A 23,781-nucleotide genomic window follows, 5' to 3' on the forward strand; every position below is an offset into this window, starting at 1 on the left:
GCCGCTAATGTAAAAACGCATGCGTTTGTTACATGCGTTTTTACCCGCGATTTCGCGTGCGATTTCGCACCTTTTTCAATTTTATTTTGCCCTGGCAGTGTCATGGTTAATTTCGCATGGCACCCTGCCATGCGAAATCGCACGCGAAATCGCGGGTAAAAACGCATGCGGAAACGCATCCGCATGCGTTTTTCAAGCGTCGGAATGCCGGCGAAATCGCGTCGCAACAGTGGAAACAAGCCCTCACAGTTTCACAGCATCAGAACTTTGTTTTTCTTACCAAAGCATCATTTTTTGCTGTATTTTTATCTAAGCTCCACCCATCAAAGAAAAAAAGCCCGGGCTTTTTTCCCTGATGCTGTGCAGAGCATGATGGGATTTGCTATGTTGTTATTCACGTTGCTTAGCAACTGGGAGGGGTGATTAGGACACAGGACAGTTGGAACTGTGTATCATACTTCCTGTCACCTCATTACAACCAAAATGATGGCTGCCATCATGAAATCAAACATTTGCCTGTTCTTTTAAAACAGGGTGGGTAAGATATTATATTACCTATCTATTTTAAATAACATAAGTAATGTAACTTAATGAAACTATGTTTGTTTAGGCTGAAGTTCCTCTTTAAGTTTAACAATTTAAATGTATTGATTTTCCTTTTCCGGGCAGTTGGATGGCATCCTCTCCTCCACCGGCAGTGCTGCAATCCATGCATCCTCCTCGGAGTTCCGATCACATGATATGACATGTGATCTTAACCCAGAGAATGGTGTCAGCGTTGCAGCACCACCCAGTGATGGAAGAGGAGTGATGGAAGAGACTCTTCCATTACTCCTTTTCCACCAGCGGGCAGCACTGCACCGCTGACACCATCCCCTGGGTTACAACCACATGTTATATCATGTGATCAGAACTACGAGGAGGATGCATGGATTGCAGCACTGCCGGTGGAGGAGAGGATGCTATCCAGCTGCCCGGAAAAGGTAACTATGGTCGCTCCCTGTGCCACTCTGCATACCCTGCTAGGCTGGGGAACGCACAAATCCCTAGCGGCAAAAGAAAAAAGAAAAATCACCCATGCAGCCACTATATGTTGCCTGCTAAACGGTTAAATCACCCCCTTCCAAAGTATGGTCAGATGTGGTCCCAGTATTAGGTAGCCCCCATTCCCAGTAGAGTCAGATTTGCCACCAGTGTTAAAAAGAATCTGTATTGTTAAAATCGCACAAAAGTAAACATACCAGTGTGTTAGGGGACATCTCCTATTACCCTCTGACACAATTTCGCCGCTCCTCGCCGCATTAAAAGTGGTTAAAAACAGTTTTAAAAAGTTTGTTTATAAATAAACAAAATGGCCACCAAAACAGGAAGTAGGTTGAAGTACAGTATGTCCACACATAGAAAATACATCCATACACAAGCAGGCTGTATACAGCCTTCCTTTTGAATCTCAAGAGATCATTTCTGTGTTTCTTTCCCCCTGTTCTCATGCACTGAAGTTTCAGGCTGCTTGTTTCTTCCTGCAAACAGCTTTGCCCTTGTCTGTAATTCTTCAGTATGTGAAAGCCCAGCCAGCTCAGAGGACGATTTATCCAGCTTATAAAAGATAAGAGAGAGGCTGCTCTAATCCTAAATAACACACAGGCAGTGTGCATAGAGGGGCCTGGAAGGGGGAGTTCTTAGCAGAACCACAAGACTGAAGAACTTGGCAGCCTTCCAGACACAGGCCGACAAGTCTGACAGGGGAAAGATACATTGATTTATTACAGAGACAGTGATAGTATAAAGTGCTGCAGTAAGCCAGAACACATTAGAATAGCTTTTTGAACTTGTAGGATGATAAAAAACAGGATGCAATTTTTGTTACGGAGTCTCTTTAAGCAGCCCCCTTTCCCAGTATAGTCAGATGCGCCCCCAGTACTAGACAGCCCCACTCCCCAGTATAGTCAGATATACCCTCAGTATTAGACAGCCCCTCTCCCCAGTATAGTCATATATGCCCTGAGTATTAGGTAGCCCCCCCACAACTTTCTCTTTACATACAACCCACTTACAGCATCTATGGTATATACTGCCAGTAGCCCTATGCGGCATGTTACTGACCTCCTTGATAGATATGTACTTGTAGGGGTGCAGCAATATGCCGCAATGAGCAGTGATGCAGTGGAGGAAAGTCATTTTTATGTAGTCCCTCGATTTGGCTGCATTGCGCAGCAAAGTTAAATTCGGGACAGCACAGTGCGTTGTAAGTGGGGGCTTTTGCTAAAGCCAAGTATATGTTTTTTCAGTCATGTAAGCAATGTATTTATTTTTTTCCCCTCAGGCTGACGATGTAAATATGCAGGAAATCCCAGATGACGTGGGAGGACCATGGGACGTGTTCTTCGAAGACTTTAATATTATCGAAAATGAAGATGGAGAGATTATACAAATATTATTACGTGGATCTCCAATATAAGAGCAGGATCTGTTGAAGACTGCTTCATACACAAGCTACGCCATGAGGCGACTCAAGGGATGAGATGCAAAAATCCTTCAGAGGAACAAGTAAGTACCAAGTCTATGCACCCCTTGCCTCAAAATATTCTACAGGGTGGGCCATTTATACGGATACACCTTATCCATGGATACACCCCATATACCACACCATACCATCAATCTTTTTGTTCCAACAGCCTTGAAGGGATCTATCTAATATGGGTTAGTGTCAGACCAAAACCGGTGGTTTTGTTTGTTAACTTCACCATTCACCTAAAATGGTGTATCCATATAAATGGTATAAATGGCCAAATTAAGGTGTATCCATATAAATGGCCCACCATGTATATTATTGTATTCTATTTGTATTATTATTATGTATTTGTAAAGCACTGATATCTTCCAAAGCTGCTTTACTGAGTATATAGTTATGTCATTAACTATCCTCTACAGGAAGTCATAATCTAATCCCTTCCAAAGTCATTATTTAGAGCAGGGGTGGGCAAACATTTTGACTCATGGGCTACAAAGGGGTCCTAAATTTGACAGAGGGGGCTGGTCCAGTATAGATAGCCGATGTGCCCCTCCCCCAATACTGGAAGCCAAATCCGCTACGTGTCTTAGTTCAGCCCCTTTGTTCAGGTAGCAGGTGAGTCTCCACCCCAATATAGGTAGAACAGAGGGAGCGGTAAGTGAGCAATAACACCCTCCCACCAGTAAAACATGTTTTTTAATCATAGAACGTTGGGCTCTGGTATCCTTTATGTAGTCCCCCACACCAGGATAGTTAGCCCCCTCCCCAGTATAGCAGATATATGCCCAGTATTAAGAAGCCCCCTACCCAGTATAGGTAGCCAGTGGAAGCCAAATCCGCCACTTATCTTAGTTTAGCCCCCCGGTTCAGGTGGCAGGTGGCATAATGTTATTATGTTTATAGCAGCGCAGGGGGATTTTAAATGTATTCAGGTGTTGGCAATAGCCAGACCCCAAAATACTTCTCCCTCCAAGTTGCTCCGACTCCAATGACGAATAATATTTAATGCCACCCAGAACTTCAGCGGCAGCAGGGAGAACCATCATTCAACTCACCCTAAGCCCAACTGACCAGGCGATGATTCAATATGTACGGCCCAAATATTAAGTAGCCCTTTCCCCAGTATAGATAGATAGTCAGATGGGCCCTCAGTATTAGGTAGTCCCCCTCCCCAGGATAGTTACCCCTTCCCCAGTATAGCAGATATCTGCCCAGCATAAATAAGACCCTTCCCCAGCATAGGTAGTCATTTGTGCCCCCAGTATTAGGCAGTCCCCTCACCAGTACTGGTAGCCAGGTGTGCCCCCAGTATTAGGCAGCTCCCTCCTCAGTACTGGTAGCTTTCTCTCTATGCAGAGTTACGAGTGGAGCATAAATGAGGTTACTCACTCGCTTTTAGCTTCCAGTGCCAATTTCCCTTCAGCCACGCAACCACTAGCATCCTCTCTATGGCTGCAGCATGCCTCTGTGCAAATGACTCACTATCACGTACTGGCAGCAGGTCACATGATTGGAGGCGCGATTGAAGGGAGACCGGTGCTCGAAGCTGGTAGGAGGTGAGTAACCTCATTTATGCTCCACTTGTAACTTTGCATAGAAATAGAGAGGGAAAGGAGAAGAGAGGAGGAAGAGCAGGCAGCCACAGCAGCTGTAAATATGGCCCTGCATCGTCAGGCTGAATTAAAAACTAAGCGGGAGGGATGTACATGTCTTTTCTTTTTTTCTTTTTAATCTCAGAACTTACTATGATGGATTTACTGTGGCAAGTTCAAGAATCCGCTGAGGCTTATCCAAGTACCCCCAGGGGCAGTGTGGCTTTCGACAAAGTCATTTTCACATCAAAAATGCTACGTTCAATTTTGATAATTTTTTTTAAAAAATAGGCTTGTATTTTCAAAAAATCTATACAAATATTTGAAAAACACAACGCAGAAAAACTATATTTTACTGCAACAATTTTACAGTGAAAATTCAATATTTTTACAGTGAAAATTCATGAAAAATGTGAAAAAAAACAAAACAAATTTTCAATGGAATTTGCGCTCGAATATCAAATTTTACATGATTTTTTTCCGAAAATTAATGTGAAAAAGAATATTGGCATTTTTTCTCATCGCTACCCAGGAGTAGACACGGCATGTGTTACTTAGGCGCTACATCACTGTGCACAATGGGGTAACTAAAAACCATGCCCCGCCCCCTCAATATTCACACTTGTTCCCTTGCCTCCCCTGGTGACCCTCACGGACTGGAGGCCCATCTTGCAAGGGGCATAAAACAAATGTGACCATCACTATCTTCACACCCATAACAGGTGTAGCCACAAAAACACCTGATCTGGAGGATGGGCCTCTCTATCAGAGGGAGCCCGCCTCCAGTTCTGTCCCCTCCCCCGGGGCTGCTCTCCTTTATGCCTGGTACACAAGATGAGATTTTCTAGCAGATTTACTGTCAGGTCGATTATTTCAAACATGTCCGATCTGATTTCTGATCGATTATCCATGGCATTGAACGGGAAATCGATTTAAAAGACATGTTGAAAATAATTGATCTGACAGTAAATCTGCCAGAAAATCTCAACATGTGTACGGGATTTAGTTATGCCTCTGATTTAGACAGGGCGGGTTTAAGCAACAATGGCGCCCCAGGGCAAAATAAACCTGGGGGGCCCCCCCAACATATACCACGGAACAAAAATCGGCATTAAGGGACCTTTTTTGCAGCTGGTATAGTCAGGGTGTGAAGCCCCAATTGGTCGGAGCTCCACATTCTGGCTACCCCAGCCTGCATGGGGGACAAGGGGTTAAAAAGTTTCAGGAGGGAGGACCCCACATAATTTTTTTTAAAAAAATTCCCACACTCTAAACATAAAAAAAAATTGGGAAAAAAGGAAAAAATGCCAGGGATCTTCATACAGCCATATGGCGGTTGTATAGCGATCCCTGGCCAAAGCACTGCGGCTGCGTATAGACCCCCTGGATACCGTGTCAGGAAATGTATTGCTCTTTCTTTTGATGCATGTAAAATTACACTACCGTTAGGTTTGCTACTAAAAGTGACATTTACCGCATTTAAAAGTATACTTTTTTCCTTCGAAACTTTAAAATCGATTTTCTCAAAAAGTATAGGGTCTGTTTAAAAAATTGTTTTTTCCTCTCCTTAACGTATCCTGCAAATTTAGGGTTTCTAGCATTTAAGATGGATTTGCTATTAGCCATTAAAGTCGGCAGGTCTTGTAGCCACTGGGGGCCCCTACAAGCTCTGGGGCCCTGGGGCAATTGTCCCCTTTGCCTCTATGGTAGCACTGGCCCTGGATTTAGAATTTATGGAGGCACATACTGTAAAGATGTTTTCCTTTACTTGTAACTTACAAAGTCTTTTTTCTTTTTTCACAGACTGCATCAGGCCAGATATCGGCTGCATGATGACAGAGAGGAGAACACGATTCCCACTGCGCTATTCCTGCTGGATGGAGACCACTAACTGAATTCAATTCAGTTGTCATTTTATTTTACTGTTGTTTTATAGTATAAAGTTATTACATTCAAATATCAAAGCGCCTCCTGTCTCACTGAGTTCTCCTAGATATGGCCATCAGTATTCCAGAAATAGTAAAACAAACATGCCCCCTAGATTCTATACTATCCACTTTCTATTCAGTTTTAGTGTTATTTATGTAAATGAGGATTGGTTCACACTATGGGACAGTTTACCCAACGTGCATAATGGGCATTGAACAAATAGCAGATCTCGCATTACAAACACAATGCACATGCTTCTTTTTTAATGACGTTATCTGCATAATAAATGTTATATAAACAACGTGAGTTATATATGTAATGCAAGTTGTGCTGTTCGCGCAGCACCAATTATGTACTTTGTGTAAATGTGGATTATGTGCACTGTCTGTGCTTTACCACTGCTTAATGTTTATGTTCGCTGCACTGCATGTTGACAGAGCAGACAGCCAGTTCAAAATGTACAGGAGGAAGACTGCAGTGACTTTCTATGTGCCTGTTCACATAGACTCCTGGGATGGATTTCTGGGAAGGCCAGAAAGGCTCAGCCACAGCTTGGGTGGTAGGAGCGTTGGGGGTGGTGTTGCAGAGCTGGCAGCTTCAGCGGTATCACATGTTGCAGGTGGCACTGCCCTCCCCCTCTTCCACTTTCAGTCTTCAGTGTCTCTTGCTCTCTGCCCCTCCCCTCCATGACACACATTTCTCCCTTCACCTTGTAGCGGCAGTGTTTGTGATGACAGCACTGCTCCCTTCAAAAAGGACATACGGTAGTTAGTTTTTCCAGCCTACTGGCTAAGACTTTCTTTTTTTTGTAACTGTTTTTATTTCGTTCAAAAATTAAAAAAGGAAAATGTACAATATTCAAGAGAATGTAAATCAACCAAAAAGAGTACACAGTGGCATTGGACAGACTGGAAATCACAGAGATGGAGCCACAGAGAATAGGAAGCAAAATAAACCATTGTACTCTACAAATGAACAAATAGAGTCCAAAAAAGGTTGAAGAGGGGGTGGGGGATCTGGATAGTCCATGTCCCAGTGGTAGAAGTGGCTAATGTAGAGAAGAGCACTTCTAAACAAGCCCTATTGCCCAAACAAATGTGTAGTGTAGGCCAGTGCTAACAAACAAAAATGATAAATGAAAAACAAAAATAAAAGAAAACTCAAAAATGAGTAATAACCACCACAGAAGCTAAAAAACAAACAAACAAACAAAAACAAAACAAAAATAAAAACAAAAAAAACCAAAAACCTAAAGAACTTCAACAAGGTACAAACCCCTAGTACTCAATAGGGGTGGTCTGGTTAGTTCCTAAGTTGTCTGGATACAATCCATAAGTATACATTTAATAATAAAAGAACCAACAAGAGATAAGTAGGATAAAAGTAGTCAAGTAGCTGAAAATCAAGTATTAGTCTGTTACAGTTCCCAAGGACCCCAAATTTTCTCATAACGGGCCTCAGAGTCTTGCAGTGTAGCCAACTAGCCATAGGCTTCTCCATCAATTGAGTCCAGTTTATTTTAAGCAGTACCTCAGAAAGCACTGGAGCAGCAACTTTCTTCAAATTAGAGACAATAGAAAGCCTAGCAGCAGCGAGGATTCGATTAATCAAAATTTTATCAAATTTACGTGAACGAGGCACTGATTTACGCAGCAGCATATAGAGAGGATACAAGGGAACTGTAAAATCCAACACATTGAGTATAAGGGTTTGAATCTCTACCCAAAATGAGGCAATAATAGGACAAAACCAAACAACATGCTCTAGTGTCCCAAACAATGTTCAGCAGTCCTTGGATATATCTGCGAGAGAGCTGCAGGAGTCCAATACCATCTATTCTAAACAAAACTTTTCTCATTAATTTTGGACTCACATGGAAGAATCTTTGGCATTTTGCCAAATGGATTCCCAGTCTTTGACTGTGATTGCTCTTATTTAAGGCTCATACACAGGTACCAACAATCTGTCCAACTATCTTCCAAACTTGTCTATTGGAGGATAACTTGGGTGTGTGTACAGCTGACAAACAACCAGAACTGCAGCATAAGACTGTGTAAAGAGAAGAAGATACATCTGGGAAATCAGACCTTTCTGATGACCTTTCAGGGTGCAGACATTTTCAAAAGGTGTAGTAGAACTAACTTCGGCAAACTCAGGTACCAAAGATCTGAGGGAAATCCGTGAGAAGTTTAGGTGTGTGGAACAAATGTTCACAAAGCTTATCATAAGTGATAAAAAGAGTCAAACCTGGCTGGAACCATGTATAATGGAAGAAATTACCCTGGGAAAATTGTGTTTGTAGAGAGTGGTATAGGATGCCATAAGAAAGATCCCTAAATATTTTAACAAACAATCCTTCCAGTGGTAATGGTAGGATTGCTGTAATTGAACCAGAAGAAGCGAAGGCATGTTAATAGGAAGGGCTTCTGTTTTATCCTGATTAAGTTTGTAACCTGACAGATGTTTAAACTAGGTCAAAGGTATAGGAAGGGGTGGCAGGGAGGTCAAGGGTGATGTCAAAGATAAGAGAACATCATCTGCAAATAAGGAGATTTTATGCTCCTTTTAATCTTGTATAACTCCTTTTTGTGAGAAAACGCGGAGAAGCCGCCGCGTGTACTGGCGGCAAGGCGGCTGATTCCGCGTCCAGCGTGGCGGTTTCCGCAACGCATGTCTGGGTCGGCTGGGATCTCTAGTGCACCTGGATGGAGAGCTACGCACACGCGCGCCAGAAGTCAGGACCTTTATGCCAGCAGGAGATGTGTCAGCTGATCAGGACGATCAGCTGATTACTGCTGGACTCCTGATTGGCTGAGTGGCTCGGGCGAGGCGGCAGAGTCCTGCAACTACATATACAGCTTGCTTGTCAGTTGCTGGTTGTCTGCAATTGCGATCACTACGTGGAAGCACTCAGACCTTAGTCAGATCCAACAGTGTGTTTGAACCAGGAGGACCTGGGAATTCACACTGAGCCAGATTACTTGTATTATCATTCTGTTATACTTCAGACTAGTTCCAGGGTGTAGAGACCACGGACCTCACACCCAAGACTAGGGAACTTGTATTATCATTCTGTTATACTTCCGACTAGTTCCAGGGTGTAGAGACCACGGACCTCACACCCAAGACTAGGCATTGTTTGATATTTGTGATGACCTGTTGCTTTCCTGACCATCCCTCTGCTTTCTGATTCGGTACCACGCATATCTGATATCACGTTGCCAAACCCCGCCTGACTTGGATACCGAACTAGCCTTCTGTCTTTGTACTTTATCTTTCTGTGTGTTGCCGACCTGGCTTGCCCGACCTCGAGAGCTATCTCTCTCCACTTAAGAGATAGTCTCAAAGATCAGTCAGTGACATCCACCCTCAGGTGTCACTCACTCTCTGGTCCTTCCTACCTTCTGCCTGACTCCACCCCTTGGAGAGTCTCAGGCTGCTGGAAGGTTTCTGTACTCTCCATAGCAGTATCTCCTGTACTGCTTTGGGTCACCTGTTCATCAGGTGGGTTGCTCAAAGTCATACTGTTACACCAAACACTCACTATATATATATCTAGAGGTGTCCAGAGGTTAGCACTATATCTGTATTATTGGTGATTCTGCAGATCATCCATAATCAGGTATAGATCTGTATTCTTGGTGATACTGCAGATCACCAATAATCAGATTCTCTCTGCGTGCTGACACCGGTCGTTACACTTTTATATAGGGTTCCACGAATGGCCAAGGGTTCTATGCTAATCTTAAAAAAGCAAAGGGGAAAGTGGGCAACCCTGCCTTGTGCCATTCCAAAAAGGAAAGAAAGGATAGAGCAGGAGTGAGCTTAACGATCGTGGTAGGATTAGAATATAAAAATGTTATTAATTTTAGATATGGGCCTGTGAAACCTTAGTGTTCTAATACTGTAAAGAGAAAGGGCCAAGATAGAGAGTATGGAATTAATCCTACTGGCCATAACTTTGGTCATTATTTTTAAATCTTATTTTAAAAGAGAAATGGGTCTATAGCTCTGTGGGATCAAAGGGTCTTTCCCCTGCTTCGGAATCATTGTAATTAGGGGCTGTAACATAGAATCAGGAGCTTGTTTACCCAGCATCAATTGGTTGACCCAGGATAAAAGGTGCGGGAGCAAAATGGGATTAAATACTTTATAGTATTTGTAAAATAAGCCATCTGGCCCTGGGGCCTTCAATGAGGGGGATGTTTGAAGACCTCATCAAATTCCTCTACCGTGTAGGGAGAATTAAGAATCACCAGTTGAGTAAATTTGAGCTTTGACATTTTTTGGGTTTAATTTTCGAGCCAGAATGGTATGGGGTTTGTTACCCCTCTCAGAGAATAATTGTCTCGTCCAGTGAAGGCTTTTTTCAAACTGAGACAATTGTAAAGCTTTAATTTCCAATTTTATCATCCGAATAACAGATTTTCAGTAGTGGAGGAGAGTTTGAACTGTTCCTGCGCTTCTGAAAGTGTTTTATATAAATGTTTAAGATTTTAACTAGTCAGTCTCTTTCTTTTCATCCCTGCACATTCTCTAAAATCTGGAGGGCAAATGATTCATCTTGCAAAAGACATTTGTTAATACAATACAATACAATAATACAATAACATTTCTATAGCGCTTTTCTCCCATAGGACTCAAAGCGCTTAGGCTCTCTCAGATTCAGTAATTAGTAGGATGAAGTATTCACACAACAAAAGTTATATTTCTGCAAATGCCAAACTGAACAGGTGGGTTTTCAGTCTGGATTTAAACACGTCCAGGGATGGAGCTGTCCTGATCTGTTGAGGTAAGGAGTTCCAAAACGTAGGGGCAGCATGACAGAAGGCTCTGGGACCAAAAGTTTCCAAGTGGACTCTGGGTATGACTAGATTATTAGAACCTGTTGATCTGAGAATGCGGGGATTGCTACGCAGCTGCAACATATCTTTCATGTATCCAGGGCCTAAATTATTCAGGGATTTAAATGTCAGTAGGCCGATCTTGAATAGGACCCTCCATTCTATAGGTAGCCAGTGAAGGGAGTGCAGGACTGGCATTATGTGGCAGTGACGGGGTTGGTTGGTTAGCAGTCTGGCAGCAGTATTCTGTATCAGCTGTAGTCGGTACAAGACCTTTTTTGGAAGGCCAGTGTAGAGAGCATTGCAGTAGTCCAGTCGGGATGTGATGAAGGCGTGGACTAAGGTTGGCAGATCTTCTGGGGGTATGAGGTGCTTGATTTTTGCAATGTTCTTCAGGTGAAAATAGGATGATTTCACCACAGCAGAGATTTGAGTTCTGAAGTTTAAATCCCAATCAATTAGAACTCCCAGGCTACGCACATGATCAGAGCTGCGCAGATCCGTGCCTCCTATTCCCAGTGGTGAAGACTGCAAGTTAAGTTGTTTTGTTATCATGCTCTGCCCTCCTATCAGAAGGACTTCAGTTTTGTCTGCATTTAGTTTCAGCCAGTTGTCATTCATCCATTGCTGTAGTTCACGTAAGCAGGCGTTTATAGTTAGAGTTGGGTCTGTCACACCAGGCTTGAAGGAAAGATATAGTTGAGTGTCGTCTGCATAGCAGTGGTATGTCAGGCCATGTTTTTGGATTCGTTTTCCCAGCGGTAACATGTAAATCGTGAAAAGCAGGGGAGAGAGGATTGAGCCCTGGGGCACCCCATACCTAAGTGATACAGGGGTGGACAGGAAGGGCCCCATAGACACTTTGTGGGTTCTGCCACTCAAGAAGGATTGGAACCACTGAAGAACTATGCCATCAATGCCGCAGTATTCCTGTAGCCTGTTTATCAAGATGTCATGGTCAACTGTATCAAAGGCTGCAGAAAGGTCTAGCAGTATGAGGATGGAGCACTCTCCTCTGTCTCTTGCCATGAGCAGGTGGTTGCATATTTGGATGAGGGCCGTTTCAGTGCTGTGGTGTTTCCTGAAGCCAGACTGGAATGGGTCATAACTGTTGTTTTGTAGGATTTTGGCTTCTAGCTGGAGGTAAACAGCTTTTTCAATTAGCTTGCCCAGAAAGGGAAGGTTAGAGACAGGTCTGTAGCTGGTCATTGCATCTGGGTCCAGGGAGGGTTTTTTGAGGAGAGGCCTGATGATTGCTTCCTTCAGTAAAGCAGGAAATATCCCTGATTTTAAGGAACAGTTAACAATTTTTAGGAATACCGGTACGAACAGGTCGGGGCAGTTCAACATGAACTGTGTTGGGCCAGGATCTAGGTCACAGGTAGTTAGGCGTAGTGGTGCTCAGCAGAGCTCGAATATTCGAGTAGCTCGAATATTCGAGCTCTTTTTCAGCTATCCGAGCTCGGTATTCGAGCTCCGAATAGCTGTAGCTATTCGAATGGGCTATCCGAGTACACTCGAATAGCCCATTCACTATTCGAGCTATTCGAGCAAACGGCGCTATTCGAGCTCGGTACCGAGCTCGAATAGCGTCATAGCCCAGATTGATGTCCTTAGAGCCAATCAGAGGGCTCCCAGGCCCTCTGACGGCAGCCAATCACAGAGGGGGACCCTGGCCAGCCCCTACCCTATAAATAGCGGCCGCCATGTTCCGTTTCTCCATGCTTGCCTGAGACTTGTACAGAGAGAGAGTTGCTCCTTTGTGCTTTGGCTTAGCAAGTGCTCTATTGTGATCATTTACCTAGCGTTTTTGCTCACCTACACCTGCCATATACACCTATATTGTTGTTAGTTAGATAGACATTGTATTTTAGTTAGTAGCTTGTGTGTTACATTAGAGACAGGCAGCTGCTGCAAGCTTACAGGTTTAGGCCTCAGGGGGGCCTTGCCTCTGTGGGCAGCTGTCCTCTGTTTATTTCTCTCATCTATACCAGTATTTCTGCTGTCCTTTACTAATAGTATTGTAGTTATACTGTACTAGGAGTAGGACACTCACTGACTGTCACTGTTTATAGGCTACTAGCTAGCTCCTGCGTGTGTGCACTCACTCACTGTCTGTGTGTACACACACTCTATTTCCTTCTGATTACTGATAGATTATTGTTAGTTAGTTGTACTTACTGTTACTACTTACTCTTACTGTACTAGGAGTCTAGGACACTCAGTCAGACAGTCACTGTGTTCATAGGCTACTAGCTCCTGCGTGCGGTCACTCACTGTCTGAGTGTACACACACCACCCACACTCCATTTCCTTCTGATCGCTGATTGATTATTGTAATTAGTTAGTTCTACTTACTGTTACTACTTACTCTTACTGTACTAGGAGTCTAGGACACTCAGTCACTGTGTGTTCATAGGCTACTAGCTCCTGCGTGCGGTCACTCACTGTCTGAGTGTACACACACCACCCACACTCCATTTCCTTCTGATCGCTGATTGATTATTGTAATTAGTTAGTTCTACTTACTGTTACTACTTACTCTTACTGTACTAGGAGTCTAGGACACTCAGTCACTGTGTGTTCATAGGCTACTAGCTCCTGCGTGCGGTCACTCACTGTCTGAGTGTACACACACCACCCACACTCCATTTCCTTCTGATCGCTGATTGATTATTGTAATTAGTTAGTTCTACTTACTGTTACTACTTACTCTTACTGTACTAGGAGTCTAGGACACTCAGTCACTGTGTTCATAGGCTACTAGCTCCTGCGTGCGGGCACTCACTGTCTGAGTGTACACACACTAAATTTACTTGTGATTACTACTGATTATTGTAACTGCTAGTTGTACTTCCTGACTGTTACTACTTACTTACTGTACTAGGGGACACTCACTCAGTCACCTCACCAACCAACCCACTCCATTAAAGTACCCCACTTTTCACCCGCCCTTTTAAAAAACTTTTGTCTATACGCCCAAAACATTGAAGATGTCTGGAAGTGGCAGCCAGCGCGGTTTGGGCAAGGGGAAGGGCAGCAAGGGAATCAGGAGGAGAGGGAGCAGCATTGTGGCAAGCCGCGGCCGCGGGCGCGCCACCATGCACAGTTCCGCAGCAGCAGCAGCAGCGTCAGTGGCTAACATTCCTCCCATAGCCACTGGCCGTGGACGCCTTGGGCGCCGCCCAGCAGGAGCATCTGCAACTCACGCTGCAGAGACACAGCAGCAGCAGCGTGTAGCACCTGCTCCCATTTTTCTCCAGCCGGGTCGGAAACGTCCCATTGAGGAAAAGGATGCAGACACTGTGGTGCAACTCATGACGGAGGATGAGCAGCCCGCCATCAGCTCTGCATCCGAGGCCTCCACCCTCACCACCACCACCACCCCTGTTCGCAGCAGCCGCCCAGCAGGGTCTGGGGAGGAGGCCAGTTCACCGTCACTCGCCGACCTGTCATTCAGCAGTCTTTTGACCCCAGGCATCATGAGTAAATTGTCTGCTGTTGTTGGCGATCTTGAGGAGGAGATGCTGATGGGCACTTTGGGGGATGAGGGATTGGACAGCAAGACTGTGGCGACAGTCAAGCAGCCCATCCATGCATCAGGAGAGGAGTTTGGGGGGTCCTCATCCCAGCAGGACATGTTTCAGGAGGGGGAGGATGATGATGACCCGGTGACAGACAGAGACTGGGTGCCACCACCTCCAGGGGATGTCGTCCTCAGCAGCTCTGAGGAGGAGGAGGATGCGCTTGTGGGCCTTGCAAGGAGGCGCATCATTGCAAGCATTGGCAGCGTCCCACACCCTGCTGGTGTCTCAGGCTCAGCAGCAGCAGCATCAGCCAGTACCACCACCAGCCGCACCCAAGCCCCCCCCCCAACCACCACAGGGAGACAGGCAGCAGCGCTTCCATGCCGTAGGGGGATGTTTAAGTCACCAATCTGGCGATATTTCACCATGCCCACTGTGTACAGCAAGTACGCCACTTGCAACCACTGTCAGCGGAAGTTGAGCAGAGGTGCAGACCCCTTAAAGTTCTGCACCAGCTCGCTCATCAACCACCTTGCGGCTAAACATTTCCACCAGCATGAGGAGTTCCAGAGGCTGAAGGCATCTGGTGCTGGCAGTGGCACCACACCCATCACTGCACAGCCTTCAGCAGCAGCAACAGCAGCCACCCGCCCTCCTGCTCCTCCAGCAGCACCAGCAGGAGTGCGGAAACGCACTGCTCCTCCCCCCTCTGCAACTCCTGCCGCCGACACTGAGGCCTGTTCTGGCAGCCAGTCCTCAGTGGCCTCCTCCGCTGTGTCTGCTGATTCCCGTGTCAGCAAAAGGCCACGCCAGAGCCTTTTGAGCGAGTCCTTCCAGGGGGTGGTTAGGGCTCTGCCTCCCAGCAGCCGTCGCGTGCGGCAGCTGAACGGCTTGCTGGCACGGGCCATGTGCTCCCAACTCCTGCCGTACACGCTCGTGCAGGAGGGGAGCGACATTCGTGCGCTGCTTGCTTGCGCAGCCCCAGACTGGCAGCTCCCCAGCAGACACTTTTTCTCCCGCAAGGCCATTCCTGCACTGCACCGCTTTGTGATGGCCAATGTGGAGCGAGGGCTGGAGCACGCGGTTGGTGAAAGGGTCCACGTCACCATGGACTCCTGGAGCAGCCGCTTCGGGACAGGCCGCTACCTGTCCTTCACTGTCCACTGGGTCAGCTTGGTGGAAGGGGGTGAGGATGGGAGAGCAGCAGCGGGCACAGCAGCAGCAGCAACACAGTGGGTGGTGCCACCCCGCAGGCTCAGGGGAACTGCAGCAGGTTCCTCCGATCCTCTGCCATCCTCCGGCACACCTGGCCAAACCCCCCGCCTCAGCAGCAGCGTGAAGGCCCGCCACTGCCAAGCGCTGCTGCACTTGGTCAGCCTTGGGAAGACCAAGCTGACGGCAACCCATGTGTTGGCCAAACTCCAGGAGCAGGAGAGGATTTGGCTGACCCCTAGAGGCCTCAGAGTCGGAGAGGTGGTGGCCGACAATGGGGCCAATCTGGTTGCCGCAATACACAGGGGAAACCTGACCCACATCCCCTGTCTTGCCCACGTGCTGAACCTGGTGGTGCAGAAGTTCCTGCGCACCTACCAGGGGATGGGCGAACTGCTGGAAACGGCAAGGAATGTTGTGCGTCACTTCCGGCGCTCGGCTGCAGCCTGTGCGAGCCTGGAAGACGTGCAAAAGGAGCTGGATCTGCCACGCCATCGGCTGATCCTTGACGTTCCGACTCGCTGGAACTCCACCCTGGCGATGTTGGAGCGTCTGGTTGAACAGAGGCACGCTGTCAAACAGTACCTTGCCCTGGCCACTGTTTCCGCAGCTCTGAGAAGGGACAAGACCAGCAACTTCCCGTCCATCGTCCCCGATGATGACTGGAGGCACATGCAGCAGGTGTGCTTAGTGCTGGCTCCCTTCCTGCAGGCCACAAACATGGTGAGCAGGGACCATGCTATGGTCTGCGAGTGGGTGCCCCTGGTTTCTCTGCTGAACAGGGCCCTCGATGCTTTGCTGGAACAGGGAGCGGCAGCCTTGGACCAGCAGGAGCGGCAACCAGCTGCGCAGTCCACCTCTGAGGGGGAGGAGGAGGAGGACTTGGTGGAGGTCCCTGACCTGGCTGCTGATGAGGGGGATCAGCACAGCGCAGCTGAGTTGGTGCGGGGGTGGAGAGAGGATGAGGCGGCAGAGGAGGAGGATGAGGACAGCACTGACGTCGATGTGCCAGCAGACGTGGCCCGCCTCTTCCCAATGGCAGCGCACATGCTGACGTGCCTGCGCAGGGACCCCAGGGTGATCCAGATGAAGCAGAGGGAGGACATCTGGATCAGCATGATGTTGGACCCACGCCTCAAGGGGAAGTTGAGCCAGTTCCTGCCGCCTGCAGGAGGAGACCCAGCGCAACAAATAAGGAGCTTGCAGCAGGCCCTTGTTGAGCGCTTGGAGGAAGCCTTCCCCCAGCCTTCCACCCCCACTGTCCAGCAGCCAGCACAGAGGCAGCAGCAGGTGCCTGCATCCAGCAGCAGCAAGCGCCCCACAGACCTGCTGTCTCTCAGCCACGAGCTCTACAGGACTGTAGAGGCTCCGGCAGCAGTGACTAGAGAGGAGATGCATGCAGCAGCATCCTCCTCCGGTCACAGCCAGCGCCTGACCCGCATGGTGGCTGACTACATGGGGTCGTACAGCGGGCTTGACAGCGATGCCCCTGTTGATCCCATGGAGTATTGGGTCAAGCGCATGGAGATCTGGAGCGAGCTGGCGCAGTACGCCCTGGAAGTGCTGTCCTGCCCCCCTTCCAGCGTGCTGTCCGAGCGCTGCTTCAGTGCAGCTGGTGGCGTGGTCACCGAGAAACGCTCACGTCTGTCTCACAAGTCTGTGGACAGACTGACGTTTCTCAAGATGAACCAGGCGTGGGTGGAAGGCGAGTTCCTGGCCCCTGTTGTCGGCGAGAGGGGGACATGAACTGGCTGCCGGAACCATAGTTAATGTGCCTTACCACCCTTTACCACCTCCTGGCTCCTGCTCACTAAGCCAGCCTGGTTCACTTTGACTATTACGTCGCCTGCAGCCACACATTTTACACCTACAGTGGGCTGCTGTGTACTGCCCTTCTGCTGTCTGTCTGTGTTTCCCACTGCCAGGGTACACAGATGATTTACCTTCTGCTGCCACTCTGCCACCAGCTATTACGTCAAACAATAGCTATATTGGTTGCAAAACCAAAAACCAAAAAACCATAAAAAAAAAAAAAAGGTTTAATTTTTCTGAGGTGCCCGGGTTGAAAACTGTGTTGTCCCAGTTGTGTATTGGACACAATGTGGGCTGCACGACCGCTGTCTGGGACCTCCTGTTGTGTTTATTTACAGCCCTGGTATCACCGCTAGGTACCAGGGCTATTATGTCACGCTGCCTACCTGCTGCCACACTCACACTGCTCCTCCATACCTCCTCCTGCTGCTGCTGCTGCTGTCTGTCTGTGTTTCCCACTGCCAGGGTACACAGATGATTTACCTTCTGCTGCCACTCTGCCACCAGCTATTACGTCAAACAATAGCTGCTCGCCTACTCCTCCATTCCTCCTCCTGCTGCTGCTGTCTGTCTGTCTGTGTTTCCCACTGCCAGGGTACACAGATGATTTACCTTCTGCTGCCACTCTGCCACCAGCTATTACGTCAAACAATAGCTATATTGGTTGCAAAACCAAAAACCAAAAAACCATAAAAAAAAAAAAAGGTTTAATTTTTCTGAGGTGCCCGGGTTGAAAACTGTGTTGTCCCAGTTGTGTATTGGACACAATGTGGGCTGCACGACCGCTGTCTGGGACCTCCTGTTGTGTTTATTTACAGCCCTGGTATCACCGCTAGGTACCAGGGCTATTATGTCACGCTGCCTACCTGCTGCCACACTCACACTGCTCCTCCATACCTCCTCCTGCTGCTGCTGCTGCTGTCTGTCTGTGTTTCCCACTGCCAGGGTACACAGATGATTTACCTTCTGCTGCCACTCTGCCACCAGCTATTACGTCAAACAATAGCTGCTCGCCTACTCCTCCATTCCTCCTCCTGCTGCTGCTGTCTGTCTGTGTTTCCCACTGCCAGGGTACACAGATGATTTACCTTCTGCTGCCACTCTGCCACCAGCTATTACGTCAAACAATAGCTATATTGGTTGCAAAACCAAAAACCAAAAAACCATAAAAAAAAAAAAAGGTTTAATTTTTCTGAGGTGCCCGGGTTGAAAACTGTGTTGTCCCAGTTGTGTATTGGACACAATGTGGGCTGCACGACCGCTGTCTGGGACCTCCTGTTGTGTTTATTTACAGCCCTGGTATCACCGCTAGGTACCAGGGCTATTATGTCACGGCGAGCTGCCTGCCTCATTGACTGCCTGCTGCCACACACTCATCCTCCTCCTCCTGCTGCTGAATTTACCTCCTGCTGTCTTTGTGTTTCCACTGCCAGGGAGCACATACAATGGCGCTTCCAACATGCGTGCGCCCACCAGCTATTTGTTACGCTTAAAAATAGATGCATTTCTTTAAAAAAAATTGAAAAGAGAAATACGTGAAGAAGAATAAGACTATATTGAAAAGGAAGGAGAAGAAGAAGAAGAAGAAGAAGAAGAAGAAGAAGAAGAAGAAGAAGAAGAAGAAGAAGAAGAAGAAGAAGAAGAAGAAGAAGAAGAAGAAAGATGAAGAAGAAGAAGAAGAAGAAGAAGAAGAAGAAGAAGAAGAAGAAGAAGAAAGATAAAGAAGAAGAAGAACAAGTATATACAGTAACACTACTGAACAAAATTAAGGACACAACTTCTCTTTCCACATTTTTTTTTAAAGAAACATCCCCACATAATCACTTGCTGTTGTTACTTGGAAAAAAAGAGGTTTCTTGCATCATTCACCCTCAAAACAAGTGTTGGAAGCTATTTAAGGCCAATTCGAATAGTCAGCTCGAATAGTTAGCTCGAATACCGACTCGAATAGTGAGCTCGAAGTCCGAGGTCGAATCGAATAGTAAAAATTATTCGACTCGAATATTCGAATGACCTCGAATAATTTACTATTCGAATTCGACCAAACTCGAATTTTAAAAAGGGGTATTTGAGCACCACTGGTTAGGCGGACGTGAAGGAGGATGCTTGATGTGACTTCTTCATCAATTTCTTTGAAGTTTGACCAAGGTGTTACATTGTCTCTGCTAATGGTCTTCGGCGCTATATTAGGCTCAGATGCTGTAAGTTGGATGGCGGACCTTATAGCGGAGACTTTGTCTGTGAAGAAATGGGCAAATTGGTCACAGAGGTCCTTTGAAGACTCGATGTTAAGTTTTTGACATGCCGGGTTGCAGAGTTTTTCCACTGTGCGGAACAGTTGGGCTGGTTTGTTAACTGCATTTGCAATCTCTTGTGATAGAAAGGATGATTTTTTTCCCGTGATTACCTTTTGGTAGCTCTTCAAGTGGAGGATTAAGGCATGTTTGTCTTCTGGGGACTGAGATTTGCGCCACAGTCTCTCAAGTTTTCGGCCTTGTCTTTTCAGCTCTTTTATAGCGTTATCAAACCACTGTGCATGATGGTGTGGAGTAAGATATTTGGTGCGCAGAGGAGCAATGGTCTCAAAGGTGGAGGACACACATTTGTTGTATTTAAACACCAGAGTATCAGGGTCCAAGCTGGAGTCAGTCAATTCATCAAAGCTAAGGTTATCTCGGATATGTTGAGGTGTTAGCCCTTTTAAGCGGCAATATTTTATTTGATTCTTGACCTGGTGTTTGACAGCTGGTATTGAGAGGGAGAAGTGGATAGTGTGATGGTCTGACCAGGCAACAGGATTAATTTCCACATTGGCTATTGACAGCCCAGTATGGAATATAAGGTCCAGAGTGTGGCCTTTCCTGTGAGTAGCAGAGCTGATTGATTGGAGGAAGCCCAGTTCATGTAAGGCACGAGGTAGCTCTATTCCAAGTTTTGAAGAGGAGTCATCCACCCATGTATTGAAATCTCCAAGAACAATCCATCTGGGGTGTTCCAGTGTTAGGTTGCATAGGAGTTCTACAAGTTCCTTAAGGAAGTCTGAGTGTTTTTCTGGTGGGCGGTAGATCAGCAATATGTTAATGTTTTTCTCAGCTGAAAGTTGCACCCCCAAGCATTCAAACGAGTTGGTAGGACCTACAGTAAGTGGTCTGATTTTCAAAGCTGATCTAAAGCAAAGTGCAACCCCTCCTCCCCTGCGTTCTTTCCTGTTGCAGTATATCACGGAATAGTTTGTTGGCACGGCAGCCTCCAGGGTGGGGCCAACTGGTTCAGAAAGCCAGGTTTCAGTCAGGCAGGCCAGATCAGAAGACTCTATTAGATCATGTATGATTGCTGTTTTGTTGTTTATCGATCTGACATTACAGAGGACAGCCTTGATGGGGCTACCCTGGGAGCTAGGGTCTGAGATTGATGACTCCAAGACAGAACAGTCTCCAGATGTGTGGCTGTCATCTCTGCTGGATTGTGCTGGAGCTATTAGGGTTGTTGGCTGGGTGTACTCTGCAGATTTTGTCACAGAGTTATTTTGGTTCTGCGGTGAAGAATATCTTTTCCCACGTCCTCTCGAGCCTCTCTTTGTCTTTCTGAAGATTCCAACAGACTTCAGTAGAATTATTGTGGATTTGTCAATTGGATAGATATTTCTTGGTTGGTATACAGCTAGAAGTCTCTCTGCTGAATATTGATGTTTACACATTAGGATGGACAAGAGACAGCTCAGGGCTCCTGCTGAGATAGGTCCTATTTAGAGTCAAGGTGTGAAGTTTGTCAGCTGTGGCTGGTATCCTGCAGAGATCAAAGGGCCTGTATAGACTGAATTGTCCTTACACAGAGATGTATGGATGGACAGCATGAATTTGAAAACACAGTTCTTTGTTTAGGAATTTGAAGATATAATGTATAATATATGTAGAAAAATATAGTCTATTGAGCATAGATGCTGTAGATAATCGATGAAAGTTACTCACAGGATGGGAGAGGGCAGGCACAAAGAGGCAGAAAGTCTTTAAGGTCTCAGGTCAATTCCAAGGAAGGTGTGCAGTGTTCAGCCGTGTGTGATACCAAGGAAGATCCAATCCAGCTTAAATCTTTGCCATCCCAAGTAATCCAGGTGTTCTGAAAGGTTATAGGTGTTGCTGGAGAAGTGCTACATTAGAATCCACTGAAATTTCGGTCCAGTCTTTTCATTAAGAGGTTTAAAGTAGCAGAAATGAGATGTAATGTCTGGAGCAGACTTAGAGAGCAGCAGCACCAGTCTGGGCGCGCTCAGTTAAGCCTCCAATGGAAAGGTGTATGAGGGGAGTAGCACCAGTTCAAATCCACTGACACTCCAAGGTAATCAGACCAAGCAATTGAATGGAGGGAAATCGTCTAGAATGTAGACCGTGGGACTGTGTGCAAAATAATAATCTAATCTAGAATTGGAAGTATGAGGAGAGGAATAATATGTATACTCAATTGCCTTAGGGAGGGCTAGTCTCCAAAGTTCAAGTAGATGATGTTATGTCGAGACGAAAATGCCTAGAGTTCTTTTCATGAGAAGTAGAGGTAGAGGAACTCTGGGACTGGGACCTGTCTAGAGAGGAAGAGATTGCCAAATTAAATTCCCCCCCCCCCCCCCCCCCGATCAGAGAAGCTACAGTCACCTTCTGCAGCCTGGACAAGACTGAAGAAATAAAATAGATGTAATTAGCGTTAGGGACATAAATAGTAGCAATAGTGAATGGTTTACCATCCAAGTTTTCTAACAAAAACAGAAACCTGTTTATACATGTAGTGCGATCAGGTGATATATGGGGCTGGGCTGCTCAGGATGGAAAAAGAGCAAGAAAGAAAGAGAGCACTCTCAGCATGTAAACTGAACAGTAAATGCCCCATTCAGGACAGGTCTCACCTTCTTAGTTGTGGCTGTGATAAAAACAGCTTGTAGAACCGACCCACATGATAGCAAGGGACAGGGCTCACTGTGGTAGGTGATCCTACCTAAGTAGTCCAGTAGCCCACTGGTGGCAGAGAGTCAGCAAGTTAGGAAATGCGGCATGCGCTGCTTCATGGCGGCCATCTCTTATAGAGAAGGGGAAGCCGTCGCCACATGCATCAAGCTGTTGTGTAACAATGCCGTCACATCGCTTGGTTGCTAGGTGGCGGGTGTCTAACGCTAAGAAGATCAGTGCAGGAGCATGGGTAAAGGTCATTTATGTTCTTTTATTTAATTAGGTGATGTGTTTCATGAAGGTACACCCTCAGTTTCATCAGGTTCTGGAGTACAGAGTTTTTGGTAGCAACTAGTTCAAGCAACTAGATGCCATGACGATTAACAATTCGTTGCTGTGACTAGTCAATCATTAAACATGGTTCTTAAAAATATGAATACAATTACTTACATTTATCAAAGTATTTATCTCCATATGAGCATCTGACATCTGGAGTGAGTCTATTCCACAGTCTATGCAAATCTTTCTCGATTATTTCCAGGCTAGTAACTCCAGTCTTGAAGAAACCGGGTTCAATAATGCTGACCTTCACCCCAAAGTACTGCATGTCCCTCCTGAAAAAAAGCAAAAATATTACATAAGAGAAGAAGATTGCTAATGTAGTATACAGATCTGTAGCATACGGGTGTGCAAAAGAGTCATGTTGATCCTTTTTTGTTATCAAGACATAAATGGAAAGTTAACCACTTTATCCACCACTACAGTATATCTACATCCTGTGTGATTTCATCTAAGCCATGAGGACGTATACGTCTTGCAGCTGAAGCTCAGCTGTGCATGATTGTGCATTGCCCCCATGCACACCCCCGGAACTATCTCCTGCAGCACTAATTGGTGAAAGCGAATATATGTTCCCTGAGCCAATAAGATTGATTTTTACCATTAAAAATACTTTTATTTTCTCAGTTCATAGTAAACAATACACACTGCAACATTATTTCAGAATCAAATATCTTCACCATAAATTGTACAAAAACATAATCAAAGTTTTGTGATAAACAGTAGAAATCACCAAACAAAATTTGTGTTTTTTATCTACAATAGCGCTTTTATTTTTAAACTGGAATTGGTAAAACGGAGTAATAATTAGAGATGTCCCGAACGGTTCGCCGGCGAACGGTTCCAGGCGAACTTCGGTGGTTCGCGTTTGCCAATCAAACGCGAACTTTCTCGGAAGTTCGATTCGCCCCATAATGCTCTATGGAGCAAAACTTTGACCCTCTACATCACAGTCAGCAGACACATTATTGCCAAACACACTGCTCTCAATGCTGGAGGCCCGCCCCCCCTTCCTCCTCCAAGCAAGGTCCTTATACCATTTGACTCACTTGTCTGCCTACACTAATTAGTTAAGGGACA

The 23,781-nt window shown here is 46.2% G+C and overlaps 1 protein-coding gene across 1 annotated transcript in view; it reads right to left on the bottom strand.

Moving 5' to 3' along the window:
• The window catches only part of LOC137524984 (retinol dehydrogenase 7-like), a 175,690-nt gene that overhangs the window by 127,822 nt on the left and 24,087 nt on the right, over positions 1-23,781 (bottom strand). Inside the window, exon 5 of the mRNA XM_068245581.1 lies at positions 22,813-22,976. Coding sequence (XP_068101682.1) covers positions 22,813-22,976 — 164 coding nt within the window. The remainder of the gene's footprint in view (positions 1-22,812; positions 22,977-23,781) is intronic.

The sequence above is a fragment of the Hyperolius riggenbachi genome, chromosome 7 (assembly GCF_040937935.1).
Source record: "Hyperolius riggenbachi isolate aHypRig1 chromosome 7, aHypRig1.pri, whole genome shotgun sequence".
NCBI lineage: Eukaryota > Metazoa > Chordata > Amphibia > Anura > Hyperoliidae > Hyperolius > Hyperolius riggenbachi.